This window comes from Prinia subflava, chromosome 20 (assembly GCF_021018805.1).
Source record: "Prinia subflava isolate CZ2003 ecotype Zambia chromosome 20, Cam_Psub_1.2, whole genome shotgun sequence".
In the NCBI taxonomy this organism is placed as follows: Eukaryota; Metazoa; Chordata; class Aves; order Passeriformes; family Cisticolidae; genus Prinia; species Prinia subflava.
Genome location: NC_086266.1, coordinates 5,070,882 through 5,088,977, shown reverse-complemented (window position 1 = coordinate 5,088,977; position 18,096 = coordinate 5,070,882). Strand labels below are relative to the sequence as shown.

The 18,096-nt window shown below is 58.2% G+C and overlaps 3 protein-coding genes across 5 annotated transcripts; 2 read left to right on the top strand and 1 right to left on the bottom strand.

The window, feature by feature from the left end:
• The first annotated feature begins 57 nt into the window (after positions 1-57).
• Positions 58-11,522, top strand: BTK (Bruton tyrosine kinase). 3 transcript variants are annotated; one of them, XM_063416509.1, is made up of 20 exons: positions 58-192; positions 1,180-1,257; positions 3,084-3,266; positions 3,418-3,516; positions 3,761-3,829; positions 4,357-4,438; positions 5,799-5,927; positions 6,035-6,102; positions 6,583-6,764; positions 7,040-7,102; positions 7,368-7,422; positions 7,754-7,836; positions 7,943-8,070; positions 8,219-8,293; positions 8,631-8,802; positions 9,062-9,278; positions 9,529-9,593; positions 10,044-10,162; positions 10,270-10,427; positions 10,536-11,522. In XM_063416509.1, exons 3-20 carry the CDS (start codon positions 3,126-3,128, stop codon positions 10,605-10,607), a joined length of 1,977 nt encoding a protein of 658 aa, XP_063272579.1. In that variant the 5' UTR covers positions 58-192; positions 1,180-1,257; positions 3,084-3,125; the 3' UTR covers positions 10,608-11,522. The 3 variants fall into 3 exon arrangements, with proteins under 3 accessions (XP_063272579.1, XP_063272581.1, XP_063272580.1); XM_063416510.1 differs by having other exon boundaries at positions 108-192; positions 1,190-1,257; XM_063416511.1 differs by lacking the exon at positions 1,180-1,257 and having other exon boundaries at positions 99-192.
• Positions 11,523-11,802: 280 nt separating this feature from the next.
• TIMM8A (translocase of inner mitochondrial membrane 8A) lies at positions 11,803-13,183 on the top strand. Its single transcript, XM_063416516.1, has 2 exons — positions 11,803-12,022; positions 12,375-13,183. The coding sequence occupies exons 1-2, from the start codon at positions 11,900-11,902 to the stop codon at positions 12,534-12,536; spliced, it is 285 nt and encodes a 94-aa protein (XP_063272586.1). The 5' UTR covers positions 11,803-11,899; the 3' UTR covers positions 12,537-13,183.
• Positions 13,184-13,319: 136 nt separating this feature from the next.
• On the bottom strand, positions 13,320-18,075 carry LOC134560479 (magnesium transporter NIPA2-like). Its single transcript, XM_063416515.1, has 5 exons — positions 17,821-18,075; positions 17,658-17,714; positions 16,549-16,639; positions 16,252-16,412; positions 13,320-15,322 (listed from the first exon to the last, which is right to left on the bottom strand). Exons 1-5 carry the CDS (start codon positions 17,936-17,938, stop codon positions 14,691-14,693), a joined length of 1,059 nt encoding a protein of 352 aa, XP_063272585.1. The 5' UTR covers positions 17,939-18,075; the 3' UTR covers positions 13,320-14,690.
• Positions 18,076-18,096: the final 21 nt, after the last annotated feature.

Genomic DNA, 18,096 nt, shown 5'->3' with positions numbered 1-18,096 from the left:
GGAGGAAACACAAATGCTGCCTTTGAGTCAGAAAACTAAAAAAGGGGAACCGAAAGGGTGGGGTTGGCCGGCCCCGTCCTTCCTCCCTGCGCACCCTGCCGTCTCTCGCCGTCCCTGCTGCCACAGCCACCCCAGCCCTCGGGGTGGGTGCGGTGGGACCCCGGCTGGCCGGAGCGGCGGCAGGAGGGCCCGGTGAGTACGGAGCCCCCGGGGGCCACGGCACGGGACAGCACTGGCTCTGGGGTCCTGGGTACCTGCTGAAGTGGCTGTGGGACAGCCGGGGCGGCGGGAGGCTCCATGTGGCCTTGCTGGTGGCCTCACACCTCTGCTGGGCTCCTTGGGGGCAGGAGAGCCACGCTGGGCACGGGGCACACGGTGTGGAGAGCCAAGCTGGGAGGGCTCTGCCTTGTCCCACTGCCTGACCAGTTCCAAGCTGGTGGCATGTGACCCCTGTCACCTGGCCATGGGGCTGTGGGGTGCAGTGGGGGTGCCAGGGGCTGCAGGCTGTGCTGGAGCAGGGAATCACAGCGGTGCACGGGTGCCAGGGACCCCAGGGGTGGCCAAGAGCAGGGGCTGGGGTTCTGCCAGTGTCTTTGGCCATTCCTCACCTGTGCTTTTTGCAGTGGGCACTGCTGGGGTGAAGCTCTGAGTTTGCTCACCAGTCTCCCCCATGCAGGAGGTTTCCCCCTCTGTCCCTCCCACCCATCATTTTTGGGCTCAGCCTGAAACACAGGGGCTGTGAAGTTTGTCACTCACACTCTGTCACCCTTCCCTCTTGTCCCAGGCATATCAGGCCCCTGCCAGCCCCACATCAGCCAGCAGTGGCTCAGCTCCTTAGCAGGAACCAGGCAGTGACCAGAGTTTGCCTGGGGGAGGGATGGTCCCAGGACCATGGTGGGACACAGTGGCATGAGGCCAGCAGTGTGTGCCAGGCCTGGTGGTCTCAGAGCACACTGGGCTGAGGTGTGAGCACGGCAGGAAGTCACACTGGGCTGGAGGGGGGACACAGGACACGCTTCCACCCACCCACTTGTCACTCTGCTGCCACATCCCAGCTGTGGTGGCTGTGGGGGTGAGCCCTGTGCTCAGGGACAGAACGGGTCTGGTGGCAGTGTTGGGGACAGGGAGGCTGTGCCATGATGGGGCACAAACAGCTCATTGTCCTTTCCCCTCTGGCAGTTCCATCCAGAGCACACAGTGAGGACGTGTCCCACCTGCCTGGCACTGCTGGCCATGACCCTGCTGCTGTGACTCCAGGTAAAGCTCCAGGGACCTGGCACTGCAGCTGGGACGGGCTGGAGCCCAGGGCCCCTCTGCTCAGCCCCTGTGTCTGTGCCAGGGAGGGCACTGGGAGCCCTCCTGCCCTTGGAATGCAGGAGCAGCAGCTACACTTTATAAGGAAAATGAGGCACAGGGCTACAGGGTGGTTCTGGGATCACTCTGGGGGTCAGGGGCCACACCAGCCACCTGCAGGGACCCCAAGTCCCTCCTCCTGAGGCCTCAATCAGCACACTCAGGCTGCTGTTTTTTCCAAAAACCTCTGGTGACTAATTTTTTAAGTTGGGTTTTTTTGACCACCCAAACAAGCTGGAAAGGTCTGAGCCATAAGAGCCACAAGGAAGGAAGAGGGAAGGCTGGCAGAGGGAATCCTGCTTGTCCCCAGCCTCTCTGGGGACAGTGGGGCAGGGTCAGTACTGCAGCAGCAGGGGCTGTGCTGGGAGGGTCTGGGCATTGCCAGCAGGTGGGAGGACACCTCTGCTCCTGGTCCCCAAGCTGGGGCTTGCCCTGGACAGAGGCACAGTGTGTGGGACTGAGTCCTGGCATCTTTGTTCCCCACCTGAGCCCTGTGGTGAGTGAGCCAGTTCCCATCTCCTGTGTGGGGAGAGTGGATGCAATACTGAGCTGGGGAATGGGGGCTGAACCCCTGTCTGTGGCCCACCTCTGAGCCTCCCCCCGAGGAGATGGGCTGTGGGGAGCAGGGGAGAAAACCAGCTTCTCCCAGGTTGCTTTCCAAAGCTGTGCTTATGGGAGGAAAAAAGGGAACAAGGTGAGGGTGAAGGGGAAGCAGGGACTGTAGGTGGTCAGGCAGGAGACACAGAGCCAGGCTCCAGGGGATCACAGCTCAGCAGTGGCTCACACAGCTCACCCACATCTCCCCAGACTGCAGCCAGGTGCTGGTCACAGCCCACAGCTCCAGCCACGCGCTCTGGGGGTGCTGGGCCCACCTGGGGGGTCACAGTTCCTGGGTGCAGCATGGAGGGATGGGGTGAGATGCACAAGCTGCTTCAAGAGATGGGCCAGGGCAATTTCCAGCCCCTACAGGCCAGGCAGCAGTGGGATGCAGGGCTCTGTGAGCCCTTCCTTGCCTTGCCCTTCCCCGGAGAGGCTCAGAGGAGCTTTGCTGATGGCTGGGGAGGATTTAACCCCTCTGCCTCCTGGCTGGAGGCAGCCCTTCAAGCCTGGCCACTGACAAGTGCTGCTCACAGGGGAGGAAGGGGGGGTTGAGCTCCATCCCTGCACTCTTGCAGGCTCTGTGGACACACAGGGGTGGGATGACTTTGGGGCTACTCCGTGCTCTTGGCAGCACTGCACTGTGACTTTTCAGGGCCAGGACCTACCCACAGCCTTTTAGGGATCAGTGTCTCGTGCCCACCCCTTGCACGCTGCCAAGTCAGCACGTCCCCAGCACAGAGTGGCTGCGGTGGGGCAGGAGGAAACAGCCCACACAGGCTCACATGCACAGAGCTGAAGGGGAGGAGCGCCTGCGGGGTGTCACAGCTCCTCCCCGGGGCTCCAAGCTTCCCCTGTTTCCCTCTTTCTCCAGCTCTCTGTCCATCTTGCATATCCCAGGGGCCTCTTCAGCAGGAGCCATCCAGGTGGTGGCTTGGTCTGCAGCCTGGTGTGGGACAGGGGCTGGGAGAGGTCACAGCACAAACAAGCCACGCTGAGCTGCCCTCACACCCCCGCTGGGGGGGTCCCTGCACCCCCTGTCTGCCCTTGGGGCAAGGAGGAGAGCACACCCCAGCGAGGCCCAGCAGGTTTTGGGCTGAGCAAGCACCGTGCCAGCTTTGTCTTGCCCACAGCAACCCGGCGAGCAGAGCACGGGGGGAGAGCGGGGGGCTGACATGGCCAGCGTCATCCTGGAGAGCATCTTCTTGAAGCGCTCGCAGCAGAAGAAAAAAACATCTCCCCTCAACTTCAAGAAGCGCCTGTTCCTGCTGACGGAGAGCAAGCTGTCCTACTACGAGTATGACTTTGAGCGGGGGGTGAGTCTGCAGCCACAGGGGCTGTGCCATGCCAGGGTCACCCGCTGTCCCTTGGAGCACGGAGCCCGAGGGGTGGTTGGACAGGGAGAGGGGTTTGAGTGTCTCCAGGTCTCCACTTGGTGCCCATTTGAACCGAGACTGTCTCTTGCAGCGCCGGGGCAGCAAGAAGGGCTCCGTGGACATTGAGAAGATCACGTGTGTGGAGACAGTGGCGCCTGAAAACAACCCTCCCCCTGAGCGGCAGGTCCCGGTGAGGAGGGCCCCAGGGTCCTGCATCTGCCCCCCCGTCCCCTCACTGGGGGAGTAGGGAGAGTCCCTGGGGTGGTGACAGTGGGGGACAGCCCTGCTTGGTGTGGGGGGCTTTGTGCATATCCTACCAGGGGTCCAGCTTGATGCAGAGCAAGGGGATGCCAAAAGCTGTGGGCCCGCTCCAGGGGAGATGCCAGCAGCTGAGCAACAGGATGCCAGCATCCATCTCTGCCTCTCTCTTCCAGAGGAAAGGGGAGGATTACAACAACATGGAGCAGATCTCGATCATCGAACGGTTCCCCTACCCCTTCCAGGTGAGCTTTCACTGCCCCCTCTTTGCTGGTCCACTCTGCCTGGTGGCAGGTCCTGAGGGCAGGACCCCACAGGGGCCTGGGGTCAAACCTGGCGCCACTGCCGCAGTGCCAGGTGTCACTCAGCTGCTTGGAGACACTCTGCTGCTGTCCACACTGCACGGGGCAGCCAGGTGAGCCTCTCTGAGCCGCCAGCCAACCCTGTCTAAGATGGAAACCTGCTCCTGAGCTCTGTCCTGCCCCTTTCAGTCCCCTGGCAGATGCTGGAGGGATGCTGGCTGCACACAGCCCCCAGCCCAGCTGCCTGCCCTGCCAGCACCCAATGCACCCCCAGCACACCGAAAGCCAGAGAAGGAAGTGGAAAGTCTCGGGGGAGGGGGCTTATTTTTAACCTCTTGGTCACGGTCCCACGAGCACCGCTCGGGGCCAGCAGACACCGGCAGGGCTGGCCCGGGGTGGCCACAAGGCCTGGCTGCCCCGGACCTCCTGTGAGAGCCCTGCCTGCAGCACTGAGGTTCATGGTCCCACAGGTGGTCTACGACGAGGGGCCCCTCTACATCTTCTCCCCCACGGAGGAGCTGCGCAAGCGCTGGATCCATCAGCTGAAGAGCGGTGAGTGCCGGGCTCTGCAGCTCCCTTGGGTGCTCAGCTGTGCCTGTGCCTGCCCCACGGTGCCAGGTTACCTGTCCCATGCCTGAGGAAGAGCGAGCTGCTCCTGCCCGGGGCAGCTGGACACTGTCACCCTCTGCAGCACTGCAGCTACCTCGGCTGAGGCTCCTTGCCCCCTCACAAACCTGCTCCAAAGTCGCTCAAGCAGGCTCAGAAATCCTTGAGGGCAAGAGGGAACAGCAGATGTGGCCATACAGCTCTGCTGCCTTGGTGTGTGAGGGCTGAGTGCCCAGTGCTTTAAGGAAACATGGACCACAAGGCTGGTGGGAGCCAGGGAGCATCTTTCCCAAACCACCCCGAGCCTTGCTGGGTGATGCTGAGCTAATGCTCATACCTCCTCGAGCAGGGAGAGTGTTTCAGCAGCGCTGTGCCGAGGGGCTCCGACCACCCAAAACCTGCTGGAGCTGCCTGTGTGTGCCTCCTGGGGCCTGTGTGTGTGTGTTTCTGTGGCTTTGTGCTGGCAGGGTGGGATTATCTGCTTGAGTTGACACGGGGAAGTTGGCTCGAGTGAGGCGGAAGAGGGGCAGGCTGATAACGGGGAAGTCGGTTATCTCACCAGAGCCCCAGCAGGGCAGCCAGTCCTCTCCCCACTTCCCTGCTGAGGGAGGAGGGTTGATGTGGCAGCTCAGTGTGGAATCCACAGGGAAAGGAGAGAAAATGCTGCCTTTTTGCTGACAGGGTGTCCTCCTCTTACTCCCCATCTCTGCACCCTGTGCAGCTGCTGTGGGCCAGCCCCAGGCTGCTGGCAGTGTTTAGGCACATCCAGTTGTCCCTCTAGCCTGGGGACAAGTATGAGGAAGCTGGTCACCCTGCCTGGCACGGGAATATTCTCCCTGCAAGGGAAGTCTCTGAGCAGGCACAGGGTGGTAGCAGTGCCTTCCTCTCCCCATGGAAAAGCCAGGCACAGCGCTGGCCTCCCACCCCACTTCTGGAAAAAAAAAAAAGGCTTAAAAGAGCTGTGAACCATAGGCCAGAGCAGCCTGGGGGTTATTGGATATTTTGGCTGGCAGGAGAGCCAGATCCTTCTGTGACTGGCTCCAAACATGCTCATACCCCTTTGCAGAGCTGCTCAAGAGCTTAAATAAGATCTGAGAGCCAAGCCTGGCCCTTCCCTGTGGATTGCACAGCCACAGCACTAAAACAAGAGTGGTAAGCTGAAGGAAACCTGAACATCAGGGCACAGCAGCAAAGCTGAGAGGAAATGATTTAATGCAGCTGACCACTTGCACTGAGGGAGCAGAGAGCTCTTGCAGCAGGCTGGGGTCACAGTCCTGGGTCACACATCTTCCCTCCTCTGCCACAGTGATCCGGTACAACAGCGACCTGGTGCAGAAGTACCACCCCTGCTTCTGGATCGATGGCCAGTACCTGTGCTGCTCCCAGACAGCCAAGAACGCCATGGGCTGCCAGATTCTGGAGAGCAGGAACGGCAGTAAGGCACCAGGCACCCTCCCACTGCCTCGTCCCCCTGACCTGGGGATCACTGCAGCTCAGAGCCAGGGATCTTTTCTCACCTTAGCCCCCTCCTCTGTTCTGCAGGTTTAAAAGTCGGGCGGTCACATCGCAAGACGAAGAAGCCGCTTCCTCCAACTCCTGAGGAGGACCAGGTAAAGGCCAGCAGCAGGGTTTGCTCCAAGGGGTTTGAGAAAACCAACATGTTCAATGACTGCTCAGAGATGTACAGGCCAGGAGTCTGCTCTGGGGAGGGAGGGCAAGATGGTGACCTAAGGGAGAAGAAGCCTGAAGCAGGGGATGGAGCCCAAAGGCCTACAGGAAAGTCAAATTATCTCAACCCTGAGGTTTCCCAGGGCAGCTGAGAGATTAAAGCCCTGATGTAGGCTGGAGGAGTCATAGGTTACCAAAAGGTAAAGAGAAAACACTTATCTTGTGTGGAGATAGGAAAAAATGTTTTGATAAAAAGTCCAGGGAGACAAAACTGGTGTTCTGGTAGAGATACATGTGGGAGCTGAGACAAACACTGTGCTGACCTTGCCTGAGACCACTGCCCTGCCAGGCTGGGGAAGGGTCTCACGTGGTGTGTGTGCAAGCCTGACCGTGTCCCACGCTCTCCCTCTCCCTGTGGGAAGATGGTGATGAAGCCTCTGCCTCCCGAGCCAGCCCCCAGCACAGCAGGGGAGATGAAGAAGGTGGTGGCCCTCTACAACTACGAGCCCATGAACGCGCAGGACCTGCAGCTGCAGAAGGGCGAGGAGTACTTCATCCTGGAGGAGAGCCACCTGCCCTGGTGGAAAGCCCTTGACAAGAACGGGTGAGAGCTCTCCCAGCCCCTGGCTGTGGCTCTGCAGCGCTGCCCTGCCCTGGCACTCGGGCACTGGTGGCAAACACAGCCCTTTGGCACCCCCAGGGTGAGGACAGGCTGCCTGCCCACCTGTGGGCTGCCCTGGGGAGGAGGCTGAAACCAGCTGTGGTGTCAGCCCTCCCCAGATGGTTTTGAGCCCATTTCTACTCAGCCTCCTGAGACAGGGATATCCTTTCCCCTTGGCCTCCTCCATCGGAGTGTGACCAGCCCCTTTTTTCCTGCAGGAGGGAAGGATACATCCCCAGCAACTACGTCACTGAAACCAGAAATTCCCTGGAGATCTTTGAGTAAGAGAGGGCACGGGGACCTGGGGAGTTGCACTTGGTTGGAGACATTTTCCATTTGGTTGTTACCCTGCACAGCCTGTGAGCCCAGCCTGGCTGGGTCATTCTCCCTCTCCCACATCCTCTGGCAGCCTCCAGCTCCTGGCTCTGCAGTCCTTGCCCTGCTCTCTGCACTGCCTGTCCTGGCTGGGCCAGGGTCAGACTGGGACTGGGACTGGGGACAGAGGTGGCTGTGGAGATGTCCCTGATGGTTGTGTCCCTGTTCCAGGTGGTACTCAAAGAATATCACTCGGAGCCAAGCAGAGCAGCTGCTGAAACAGGAGGTGAGTGTTGGCTCCCGAGGCTGGGTCTGTTCTACACACCAGCCCTCCACGGGCTGTTCTCACATTATGTCCAGCATGGCACCAGCCCTGGCTTTGCTGGGAGGGAAGTGTTGCCCCAGCAGCCCCAGGAGCCTTCCCTATCCCAATGTGAGCTCCTCCAGGCAGCCACTTCAGGAGGTGGCTTCCCATGCAGGGACTGGAAGGAGGATTCCTCTGACTCACTGCATCCTCTCCAGCCATGCTGTGATCTTCAGTCACTTTTAAGTTTTGCCTGTTACAGTCACACACAGTCCCCACAAACACCCAGTGCCCTCTCCCCTTTCTGTTTTAGGGTAAGGAGGGGGGCTTCATTGTCCGAGATTCCACCAGCAAGACAGGGAAATACACTGTCTCTGTCTATGCCAAGTCCTCTGCGTAAGTGGCTCTCAGAACAGCTTGTTCCTCCTTCAGAGGGGCCCTCCAGGCACCCCTCACCCTCTGCCTCTCCTCCCCATGGCACTGACTTGATGTCCCTCTCCAGAGACCCCCAAGGCATGATCCGCCACTATGTCGTCTGCTGCACCCCCCAAAACCAGTATTACCTGGCAGAAAAACACCTGTTCAACAGCATCCCAGAGCTGATCACCTACCACCAGCACAACTCTGCAGGTCAGTGTTTTGGACACAGAGTGAAGCCAGCAGTGCTTTCACTGGCCCCACGGTATCCCCACCTTCCTGAGCCGAAGGCAGGAGTTGTGTTCCCTGCTGGAATGAGGCAGGTAAGCCTAGAGTGGCAATCTCTGCTGCTGTGTTTCAGGGCTGATATCCAGGCTGAAGTACCCTGTGTCTCAGCACAAGAAAAGTGCTCCTTCCACAGCTGGCCTTGGCTATGGTAAGCCAGCCTGGGCTACCTCGCATTTCTCTGGTTGCAGGGTTTGTTTTTGCTGGCAGCAACTTTCCCCGGCTGGGATCCTGGCTGTCGCATGGCTCACAGCCTTCCCAGGAACCACCTCCCAACTGCTCTCTGATGACAGTATTGACCAAAAGGCTCCACAAGCTACCCTGCTCCCATCCCCTGGAGGAACGGGTCTCTGATTTTGTGGATTTTGTGGCTGATTTTTCAGGCAGCAAATGCTCGTGAGCTTTTCTTGGGCTTGCTAAACCAGGTGACTGGGAGCACCGTGCAGGGAGGTAACCTGTACCCACATTACACTCACACTCTGTCCTAGGGTCGTGGGAGATCGACCCCAAGGATCTGACCTTCCTGAAGGAACTTGGGACAGGGCAGTTTGGCGTGGTCAAGTACGGGAAATGGAGAGGCCAGTACAACGTTGCCATCAAGATGATCAGGGAGGGCTCCATGTCAGAGGATGAGTTTATTGACGAAGCCAAAGTCATGATGTAAGTGGTGAGCACCATGCAGGTCAGTGCTAGGTGCTCCTTGCCAGAATGGCTGCACTCCTGGGAAGTGTGGGACAGTCTTGGGCAAAATGCAAAATGCATCCAAGATCCCACTAATTTTGTGCTGATTTCTTGGGGAGGTTTTCCACTGTCAGCTGGGCCAGAAGCACCTTCCCTTCCCAAACTCTCCTTATTCACAGGTACTTCCTTTGCTGAGTGGCTTTCTAGATGCTCAGAACTGCCTTTGTCCCCAACACAGGAACCTGTCTCATGAGAAGCTGGTGCAGCTCTACGGGGTCTGCACTAAGCAGCGTCCCATCTTCATCATCACCGAGTACATGGCCAACGGGTGCCTCCTGAGCTTCCTGAGGGAAGCACGGCAGCGGTTCCAGCCTGCCGAGCTGCTGGAGATGTGCAAGGATGTCTGTGAAGCTATGGAGTACCTGGAATCCAAGCAGTTCCTGCACAGAGACCTGGTAGGGGCTGTGGCTGCTTTGTTCAGGCAAAATCCCACCAGGGAAGTCATCCCTACGTAGATAAATGGGATGTTTGGAGGTCTCAGTTGCTCTCTGCTGAGGATTTTCTAGTTTGCCCCAGTCCAGGTGAACTTGCAGGACAAAGTGAGAAGTGTTTGGTGGGTGGGGATGAGATGAAGTTCACCTGCTACAGGGGGATGGAAGGGGCAAGAGCAGGTAGAAGTAACTGCTTCCCCCTCTCCATTCACAGGCTGCTCGAAACTGTTTGGTGAACGACCAAGGAATTGTGAAAGTGTCAGATTTTGGTCTTTCCAGGTCTGGTAGATGTGTCTGTGTCACTTTCCTGTCTCAGTATCCCATCTCCTCCTTCCATCAGCTCTACACTTCAGTCTTTGTCCCCATCACCCTCCAGCTCTGCTTTTCCATTGTCTTCCCATTTCATCTGCCTGGCTCCACTTTCTGCCTCTCCACTTTGCACCATCCTTTTCTTACTTCCCGTGGCCCTTTCCCCTCTCTCTTTGCATCTTGTTTCCCCTACCTGTAGTTTCCTGGCTGCAGCTTTCTCTCCACATCCCCTTTTTGCTGTGCTTCCATGTCAGCCGATCTCTTGCAATCCTGACTAACACACACTGGCTGCTGAAACCCATGCAGAGCTGCAACCTCTGGTCATTCTGAGCTGCCCATTCCTTTTGGGCTTGGTCAGTTGTGTAGAGGAGCGAAATGTGAACTCCAGCTGAGGCACCCTGATCCATTTTCCTGCTGCAGGTACGTGCTAGATGATGAGTACACAAGCTCCATGGGCTCCAAGTTTCCAGTGCGGTGGTCTCCCCCTGAAGTGCTGCTGTACAGCAAGTTCAGCAGCAAGTCTGACGTCTGGTCCTTTGGTAAGGGCACAGCACTGATGATTTGGAGGCTGGGAACTCCTCTGCAAACCAGGGGCGGGCACAGGCGCTCCAATGCCACGAGCTCTCCCTGCTGTTTCCCCCAACAGGCGTCCTGATGTGGGAAGTTTACTCCCTGGGAAAGATGCCTTACGAGAGGTTTAACAACAGCGAGACAACCGAGCACGTCATCCAGGGCCTGCGCCTGTACCGGCCGCAGGCGGCCTCGGAGCGGGTCTACGCCATCATGTACAGCTGCTGGCACGAGGTCAGTGCCTCCCATCCCCGGTGACACCTCCCGGCAGGGTGACAGGGCTCCCCAGGGCGCAGTTGGGGCACACACGTGCTCCAGCCAGGCTCCCCTCTCACCCCACAGAAGCCTGAGGAGCGCCCCACCTTCACCGCGCTGCTGGGCGGCATCCTGGACATCGCTGACGAGGAGTGCTGACCGCGGGCAGTGCCCGCTGAGCGCTGCCACTGCCACTGCAGGGCACACCCACACCAGCTGGCACGGACACGGACACGGCACAGCGTGCGGGAGCCTGGGGACCCCCACGGCTGTGCCCATAGCTCCAGCACGTGCTCAGAGCTCCATCGCATCCTGGAACTCCATCAGCACCCTGGAGCTTCATCATGTGCTCAGAGCTCCATCAAATCCTGGAACTCCATCAGCACCCTGGAGCTTCATCATGTGCTCAGAGCTCCATCAAATCCTGGAACTACATCAGCACCCTGGAGCTCCATCACATGCTCAGAGCTCCATTGCATCCCTGGAACTCCATCAGGGCCCTGGAGCTCCATCACATGCTCAGAGTTCCATCACATTCCCAGAACTCCATCTGGGCCCTGAAGCTCCATCACGTGCTCAGAGCTCCAGCGCATCCCTGGAACTCCATCACTGCCCCAGAGCTCCATCAGCACCCTGGAGCTCATCACATGCTCAGAGCTCTATCACAGCCCTGGAACTCCATCACATCCCTGGAACTCCGTCACTGCCCCGGGGCTCCACCACACCCAGGAGCTCCATCACCGCCGCGGGGCTCCATCACCGCCCGGGGCTCCATCACCGCCCCGGAGCTCCATCACGCCCCGGAGCCCCATCGCCGCCCCGGGGTTCTATCACGAACCGGAGCCCCATCGCCGCCCCGGAGTTCTATCACGAACCGGAGCCCCATCACCGCCCGGGGCTCCATCACCGCCGCGGGGCTCCATCACGCCCCGGAGCCCCATCACACCCCGGAGCTCCATCACCGCCCCGGGGTTCCATCACCGCCCGGAGCTCCATCACCGCCCCGGGGTTCCATGACCGCCCTGGGGTTCCATCACCGCCCTGGGGTTCCATCACCGCCCCGGGGTTCCATCACGCCCCGGAGCCCCATCACCGCCCCGGAGCTCCATCACGCCCCGGAGCCCCATCACCGCCCGGAGCTCCATCACGCCCCGGAGCCCCATCACCGCCCCGGAGCTCCATCACGCCCCGGAGCTCCATCACGCCCCGGAGCCCCATCACCGCCCGGGGCTCCCCGCACCCGGACGCTCCGCCGCGGCTCCCGGGGCGCTCCCGGACAATAAAACGCTTCCACGGCTGCCGGGCTGCGGGCGCTCCGCCCCGCCGGCAGGGGGCGCGGCCGGGCGGGCGCGCAGGCGCGGCGCGGGCGGAAGGGGCGGGCGCGGCACCGGCGGCACGTGAAGGTCGCGGCGCGGCGGCACCGGGAGGGACCGGCGCACACCGGGAGCGCCATGGACGCGCCGTCCGCCGCCGGCCTGGGCGGGGCCGACCCGCAGCTCCAGCGCTTCATCGAGGTGGAGACGCAGAAGCAGCGCTTCCAGCAGCTGGTGCACCAGATGACCGAGCTCTGCTGGGTACGGGCGGCGGGGCAGGGCCGCCGGCTCCGGTGACCGGGTGGCGATGCTGGGGCGAGGCGGGCTGGGAGAGCTTTGTCCCCGGGGGGAGGAGGCTGGCGGGGCCAAAATGGAGCCGCCGCGGGAGCAGCCGCAGCTCCGGTGAGCACGGGGCGAGAGGGGGCGGCTCTCCGGGAGCGGCGGGCGGGGAGAGCCACGCGTGGGGAGCGGCGAGGGGCCCGGGAGGATCGGGATCCCCAGGGGAGGGGAGCGTGTCCCAGGGCTGGAGGTGCCCAGAGGCGCGGCCCCGGTGCGGGGTGGGGCAGGTCGGGCCGCGGTGCCCCCGGGACCAACGGGACCCCGCTGTGTGCAGGAGAAGTGCATGGACAAGCCGGGCCCCAAGCTGGACAGCCGGGCCGAGACGTGCTTCGTGAACTGCGTGGAGCGATTCATCGACACGAGCCAGTTCATCCTGAACCGGCTGGAGCAGACGCAGAAGTCCAAATCGGCCTTTTCGGAGAGCCTGTCCGACTGAGCCGGACCCAGCCCCGCCAGGCCAGGCCCTCGCCCATGCCCGCTCCCGGTCACTCCGCTGCCCGAGGGAGCCAGGATCGGCTCGGGGGGGTTGGTTAGGATTTAATTAAATGCCAGTCTCGGGGAAGTTGCAGCCAGATGAGAGCCCACGACAGACACAAGGACGCTCCACGTGGGGTGACGTGCTGCTCCCAGCCCCGCGGGCCAGCTTTGTGCCGGGACCTCGGTGCCATGCGGGGAGCATCGGGAATGTGCCCCCTGGGCTGAGCACAGCGGGGCTGGTGCTTGTTTCGTGGATGCTCCCAGCGCTGATGGGAAGCTGGGCTCTGGGTGAGGCCAGCCCGTGGGCGCTGCCTTAAAGAGTGCTGCACAACCCAGCCCTGCTGGGCACATCCTCACCTGCCCCCGGGCACCATCGCTGCTGCGCAGGCTGGGACGGGCACCCTGAGCAAGAAGAGCATGTTGGGAACAGTGACCATCCCAGGCAGTGCCACTGCTGGAAAACACTTCCAGGCTTTCATAGGTTAATCCTTCGTATGGCCAAGTGACCAATTTTCACACTGCAGCACAACTCTGTCAATGCTGACTTGCTCCATTAACTGCTTTCCCTGGGTAAATGTAATAAATATTAACTGGGTCAATTTTTAATATGAGATTCTCCTTTTTTCAGATAGTTCCATGCTGAGAATGGAAAATGTGGCCTTCTTGTCACTCCCCCTCCTTCCCAGTGATCCTATTTAGGAAGGGGGCATAACTGACTTCTGGCTAGAAGGCCTTTACTGAATTCTGATTTGTTGCTCAACTAATTTGGTGTCATGAATTAAACTTGTTTCTGGGAGAGGCTGTGGCCTTCCCTTTTCTTCCCCAAAAGGTTAACAGCTCCTGCTGTCCTGGAGAGTAGTTTCTTTAGAGAGATTAAATGCAGGGAATAACTAACCAGCTACTTTATAACCTGGTGCACCTTCACCTGTGGAGGTCCCTGGCAGGAGGCCTGTGGGTGTGTCTTCTGGACCTCTGCCCCCAGGACACAAAAGAGGAGCTTCAAACTGGAAAAACAACCAGCTACTGATCAACTCTCTGGGAAGGCAGCAGCATTTCAGCAGTGCTTATATGCTGCAGGGCTCTGGGAATCCTGGAGTGACACTGACAGTGGTCTGGAGCTCTACACAGGAGCTTGGTAAAGCAGTTCTGCACACAACCCACTGCAGGGGCTGCTGAACAGAGCTCCTAAGGTGGGTGGTTTGTAGCCAGCAGCCTTCCTGGGAGCAAGCTCAGGGTGTGTTCAGGAGCTGTGCAGTGAGGACACAGCTGTCTAGTTATGTCAGAAACTTACCTCAGTAGCTAAGGACTAGGTTCCCAGAGTAGGTGATTCCCTCTCCTGTCCTAACTTGAGTTTCTCTGGAGCACTCACAGAGTTCTTCCCACCCCTGGGATCCTCCATGCCTTCCAGTGTTGGCCCAGCTCTTGGTGTAAATGTATCACTCACCACTTGGTAACTGAACAGATCAGTTTTTAATAGAATACAGGAAGCTTCATCAACCTGCACAGCAGACGTTGCATGAAGAGGTTGGTCCCTCTCTAAGAGCCACAGCAGCGTGTGGCAGCACCACTGAAATTTCCCAGTTTGGGCTGTATTCTGTTTTTGGATGTGAATCTATAAATAAATTCTAGCAGAGTGAGCAAAACCAAGTACTTGACAGAGGAATTTTTGCATTAATATTCTCGGTATGTCACCTTTAAAGCCAGACATCCATTTTCTCTCTGCATAACCTTAGCACCGTGTTAAATCATTTTGTAACTGTTAATTCTGGTTTTAAAAAACACTGTGAGCCTCCCCAAATGTGTGATCTGCCACGGAGTCAGGGTTAGCACTGTGTTAGTGCCACAGACCTCTCTCTGCACAGCCAAGGTCTGAGTCCTGATGAGGGCTGATCAATTCTTCACATAAAAGAACAGTGAAGAAGCACAGGATGCCAGGAACTGGGCAGCTCCCAGGGCTCCTGTCTGCAGCCACAGGAGGCTGCTGGCCCTGTCAGCCTCCTGTCAGCGTGGTGGTGCCTGGGGCAGGCAGACGGTAACTCACAGCTCCTGCTCAATATTCAGTCTTGGCAGTGGGAGCAGGAAGCCAGCAGTTCAGATGCTCTCTCACCTACTTTCACTTCTCCTCTTCCTCCTCCTCCTCCTCCTCTGCACTCTGAGAGCCCTTGTCCTCCGCGGGCAGCAGAGGCTGGTGGTGGCAGGACTGATGTCTGTCTGCACTGCTCCAGGGCGGGTGTGGGCCTGCCCTGGAGGGCTGTAGGAAGAGGGGCAGGAGGCTGGGGCTGAAGGGCAAGTCCCTGAAGGCGTGCAGGAGGAAGATGCCCGACACGATGGTGAGGAAGCCGCTGAGGGAGCCGATGACGTTGTCCAGCACCATGTGCTGCCACTCCTTGAAGAGGATGGCTGAGCACATCATGACTGCTGTGGTGAACAGCACGTAGTAAATGGGGGTGACCACAGAGGTGTTGAAAATGTCCAGGGCTTTGTTCAGATAGTTGATCTGGATGCTGATGCAGATCACCAGGCACACCAGGAGCACCCAGCCCAGGGGTTCCTTCAGGACTGGCTTCCCAGAGAACAGTTCTTTCAGGGCAATCCCCAGGCCTTTGACACAGGAGACGGACAGTGAGCCAATGGCAGAGCAGACCAAAACATAAACCAGGACGTTGCTCTGTCCATAACGGGGTCCAGCCACAAAGATGAGCAGAAGGGAGCTCACCAGGACACACACAGCAAATGCAATGAATCCTTGGGGAAAGAAAAATTCAAGAACTCCCATCAGAATGCAGCAGCACCAGTGACAGATATGACTGAACAGCAAGTAGAGATGGAGGACAGGCAGGTAACTGCCCCCTGAGCCTTTCTGGCCTCCATCTGAAGGGAACAGAGTTGGAAAGCCTGAGCAAAGCTGCAGAGACAACAGCAGCTCATTACAGTGTGATCATTACAGGCTGTTGGGGATGCAGTCTGCTGCGAGGGGCAGGGGCACTGCCAGGCTCCACAGCACTAACAGAGCTGGGGGGCTTTTGACTAGTCCAGGAGGTGGCCCAGGAAGGTGACAGAAGCCTTGGGAAGCTGTGGCTGAACTCTGCAGATTGGTGGGACAAAAAGCAAAGTGCCACATCACAGGAATGCCCTGCCAGTGCTCCCCCTAATGAGCAGCAACATCTACCTGCTACTCTGCTTTGCTCTTCTCCTTATGCTTCCTCCCTCCACCTCTTGGCTTATTCTGCCATTTGTGCCATTGCCTACATCATTTCCTTGCAACTTGATTCATCCTCGAATATAAATACCAGGACTACCTGATCTTGGGCATAACTCATTGAATTCTTTTGCCTCGAATTCTTCTACCTGAATTTCCTCCTCTGTCTTCTCTCAGCCACTCCACTACCACCCTTATGTACAGGAATTCCCTCTGCAATTCCTGGCATTGCCACAGGCCAATCCCTTCTGCTGACAGCTGCACCTCATTTCCCTGCTCCTCACTTTTTGCATCTATACCTCACAGACAATAAAAAACCCCAGCCCACTGGGTAACTACTGATTCCAGTAGGGTGTGCAGAACAAGAAACAGCTCAATTACCATTTTAGTTCAGTCCTTTCCAGTCTATCCAAGTTGTATCCCACCTTCTACTGTCATTAACCTGAAGTCAACAGGAATCCTTTCGTTTTAGTACCTGGATCTTTCAGCTTCTCTGCCATTGACTCCAGGCTGGAAACCTCTTCTTCCTGGGGAGCATGGATCACCATCACTGTGGAGCCCAGGATACTCAGGATGCAGCCAATCTTCCCGTGAACGTTCAGCTGCTCGTTCAGGAAGATGGAAGACAGAACTGCACTGAAAGAGTAAAAAAGAAAAAAACATTCAAAACCGATCAGGACAAGAAATGGACACCTGAGGGAAGAGAGCAGAGCAACTGCTTCCATCACTAGGGGCTGGCAGGTGAAGTGGGGCTGTTTCTGAGGCTGCTTACCTAACAAGGACACTCAGAGCACCCAGTGGAGTTACCAGTGTTGCAGGGGCAAAGGCATAGGCAGCAAAATTTGCAGCTTCTCCAACTCCCACTGCAAGAGAAACTCCTGTGAGCATCACAGTGGGAGCAATTCACCCTAATACAAGTTTGAGTGTAGTCAGAAAAGCCTCAGTTTCCTCCTGAGCATCCTGTTTCTCTGAGGTATGTTGAGCAACCAGGGAAGAACAGCACCAGCACGAACAAGCAGAAGCTCCACACAGCTTTTCTTGGGAAGGGAAGCCTCAGTGTTAAGCACTGTGATCCTTAGTCACACGTGCCACTACAGTGAGCAGCAGCCACAGAAAAGTATTTTCATAATTTCCACAATGCTGAAAGACATCTGTCCTTTTCCTGGAACAGCTTTTACCGCTTTTTAAAGGGAAAATCAGTTACAGTTCGTTCTTAACATTGAAAAGTGTAAAGTGAAGCTGCTGAAATTGCCGTACACAGTGCTGGATGTGCCATTACCCTGCATCCTCAGGGCGGGCCACTTCAGAAGCACTTAGCCAACCCAGCTAAACCAGCTCCTCAGCTCCTGCTTAGCAGAGAAACCTGGTAATGCACGAGACTTTAGAATAGTTTCGTTACAATGAGATCATCATCAGAAACTTGGATAAAATTCAGGCAGTCAAACAAAAATGGTGATACCAAAACATGAAAGCAACTGGAAACAACCACAAACAACCACAGTCTTACAAGGGAGGGCTCTGGAGTGACCTAATTGTGGCCTCCCAGTATGCGAAGATAGAAGAAAGAAGGAGAGACTTTTTACAAGGGCATGTAGAGACAGGACAAGGGGGAATGGGTTGAAACTGAAAGCGAGTAGGTTTAGATAAGACACCAGGAAGAAATTCTTCCTTGTGAAGGTGGAGAGGCTGCCCAGAGGAGCTGTGGCTGCCCCATCCCGGGAAGTGTCCAAGGCCGGGTTGGAAGGGGCTTGGAGCAATCTGGGATAGAGGGTGTTCCTATGGGAGGGGGTTGGAACGAGATGATCTTTAAGGTCTCCACCAGCCCAAACCAGTCCCTGATCCCATAAGTGCGCCTTACCACAGCCTGAGCGCGGTACTTACTGCACAGCAGCCCTGCCCACCAAAGCCACTCTCGCAGGTACGCGTGCCCTCCTTGCCCTGAGTGCGGAGGAAACAAACGAGAAACCTCCGATGAAGCCAAACAAAATTCTCGTCACGACGCTCGGGGGAGGCAGCGGCAGCAGCGCCCCGGGAGCGGCCGTACCTGCCCTGGCGCGGCCGCACAGCCGGAGCAGCCCCTTCTTCTTCAGGACGAAGCTGCCACCGATGAAGGCGCTGGAGGCCAGGGCCAATCCTAGCCCGGCGACGAACCCGGTCCCCATGGACACCGGCACTTCCCCGGAGCGGGGCTGGAACCGGGATGGAACGGGGACGGGAATGGAATGGAACGGGGATGGAGCGGGGATGGAGCGCGGAAGGAGCGGGGATGGAGCGGGGATGGAACGGGGATGGAGCGGGGATGGAGCGGGGACGGAGCCAG

Bases quoted from the DNA above. Each gene is read 5' to 3' on its own strand.
- BTK (XM_063416509.1), top strand. From the start codon at position 3,126: ATGGCCAGCGTCATCCTGGAGAGCATCTTCTTGAAGCGCTCGCAGCAG. The intron at 4,439-5,798 runs GTGAGTGCCGGG...CCTCTGCCACAG, and splicing joins GATCCATCAGCTGAAGAGCG to TGATCCGGTACAACAGCGAC. The intron at 7,103-7,367 runs GTAAGAGAGGGC...TCCCTGTTCCAG, and splicing joins AATTCCCTGGAGATCTTTGA to GTGGTACTCAAAGAATATCA.
- TIMM8A (XM_063416516.1), top strand. From the start codon at position 11,900: ATGGACGCGCCGTCCGCCGCCGGCCTGGGCGGGGCCGACCCGCAGCTC. The intron at 12,023-12,374 runs GTACGGGCGGCG...CGCTGTGTGCAG, and splicing joins AGATGACCGAGCTCTGCTGG to GAGAAGTGCATGGACAAGCC.
- LOC134560479 (XM_063416515.1), bottom strand. From the start codon at position 17,938: ATGGGGACCGGGTTCGTCGCCGGGCTAGGATTGGCCCTGGCCTCCAGC. The intron at 16,413-16,548 runs GTAAGCAGCCTC...TTACTCTTTCAG, and splicing joins GCTCTGAGTGTCCTTGTTAG to TGCAGTTCTGTCTTCCATCT. The intron at 15,323-16,251 runs GTACTAAAACGA...TCTTTCCCCAAG, and splicing joins AGAGAAGCTGAAAGATCCAG to GATTCATTGCATTTGCTGTG.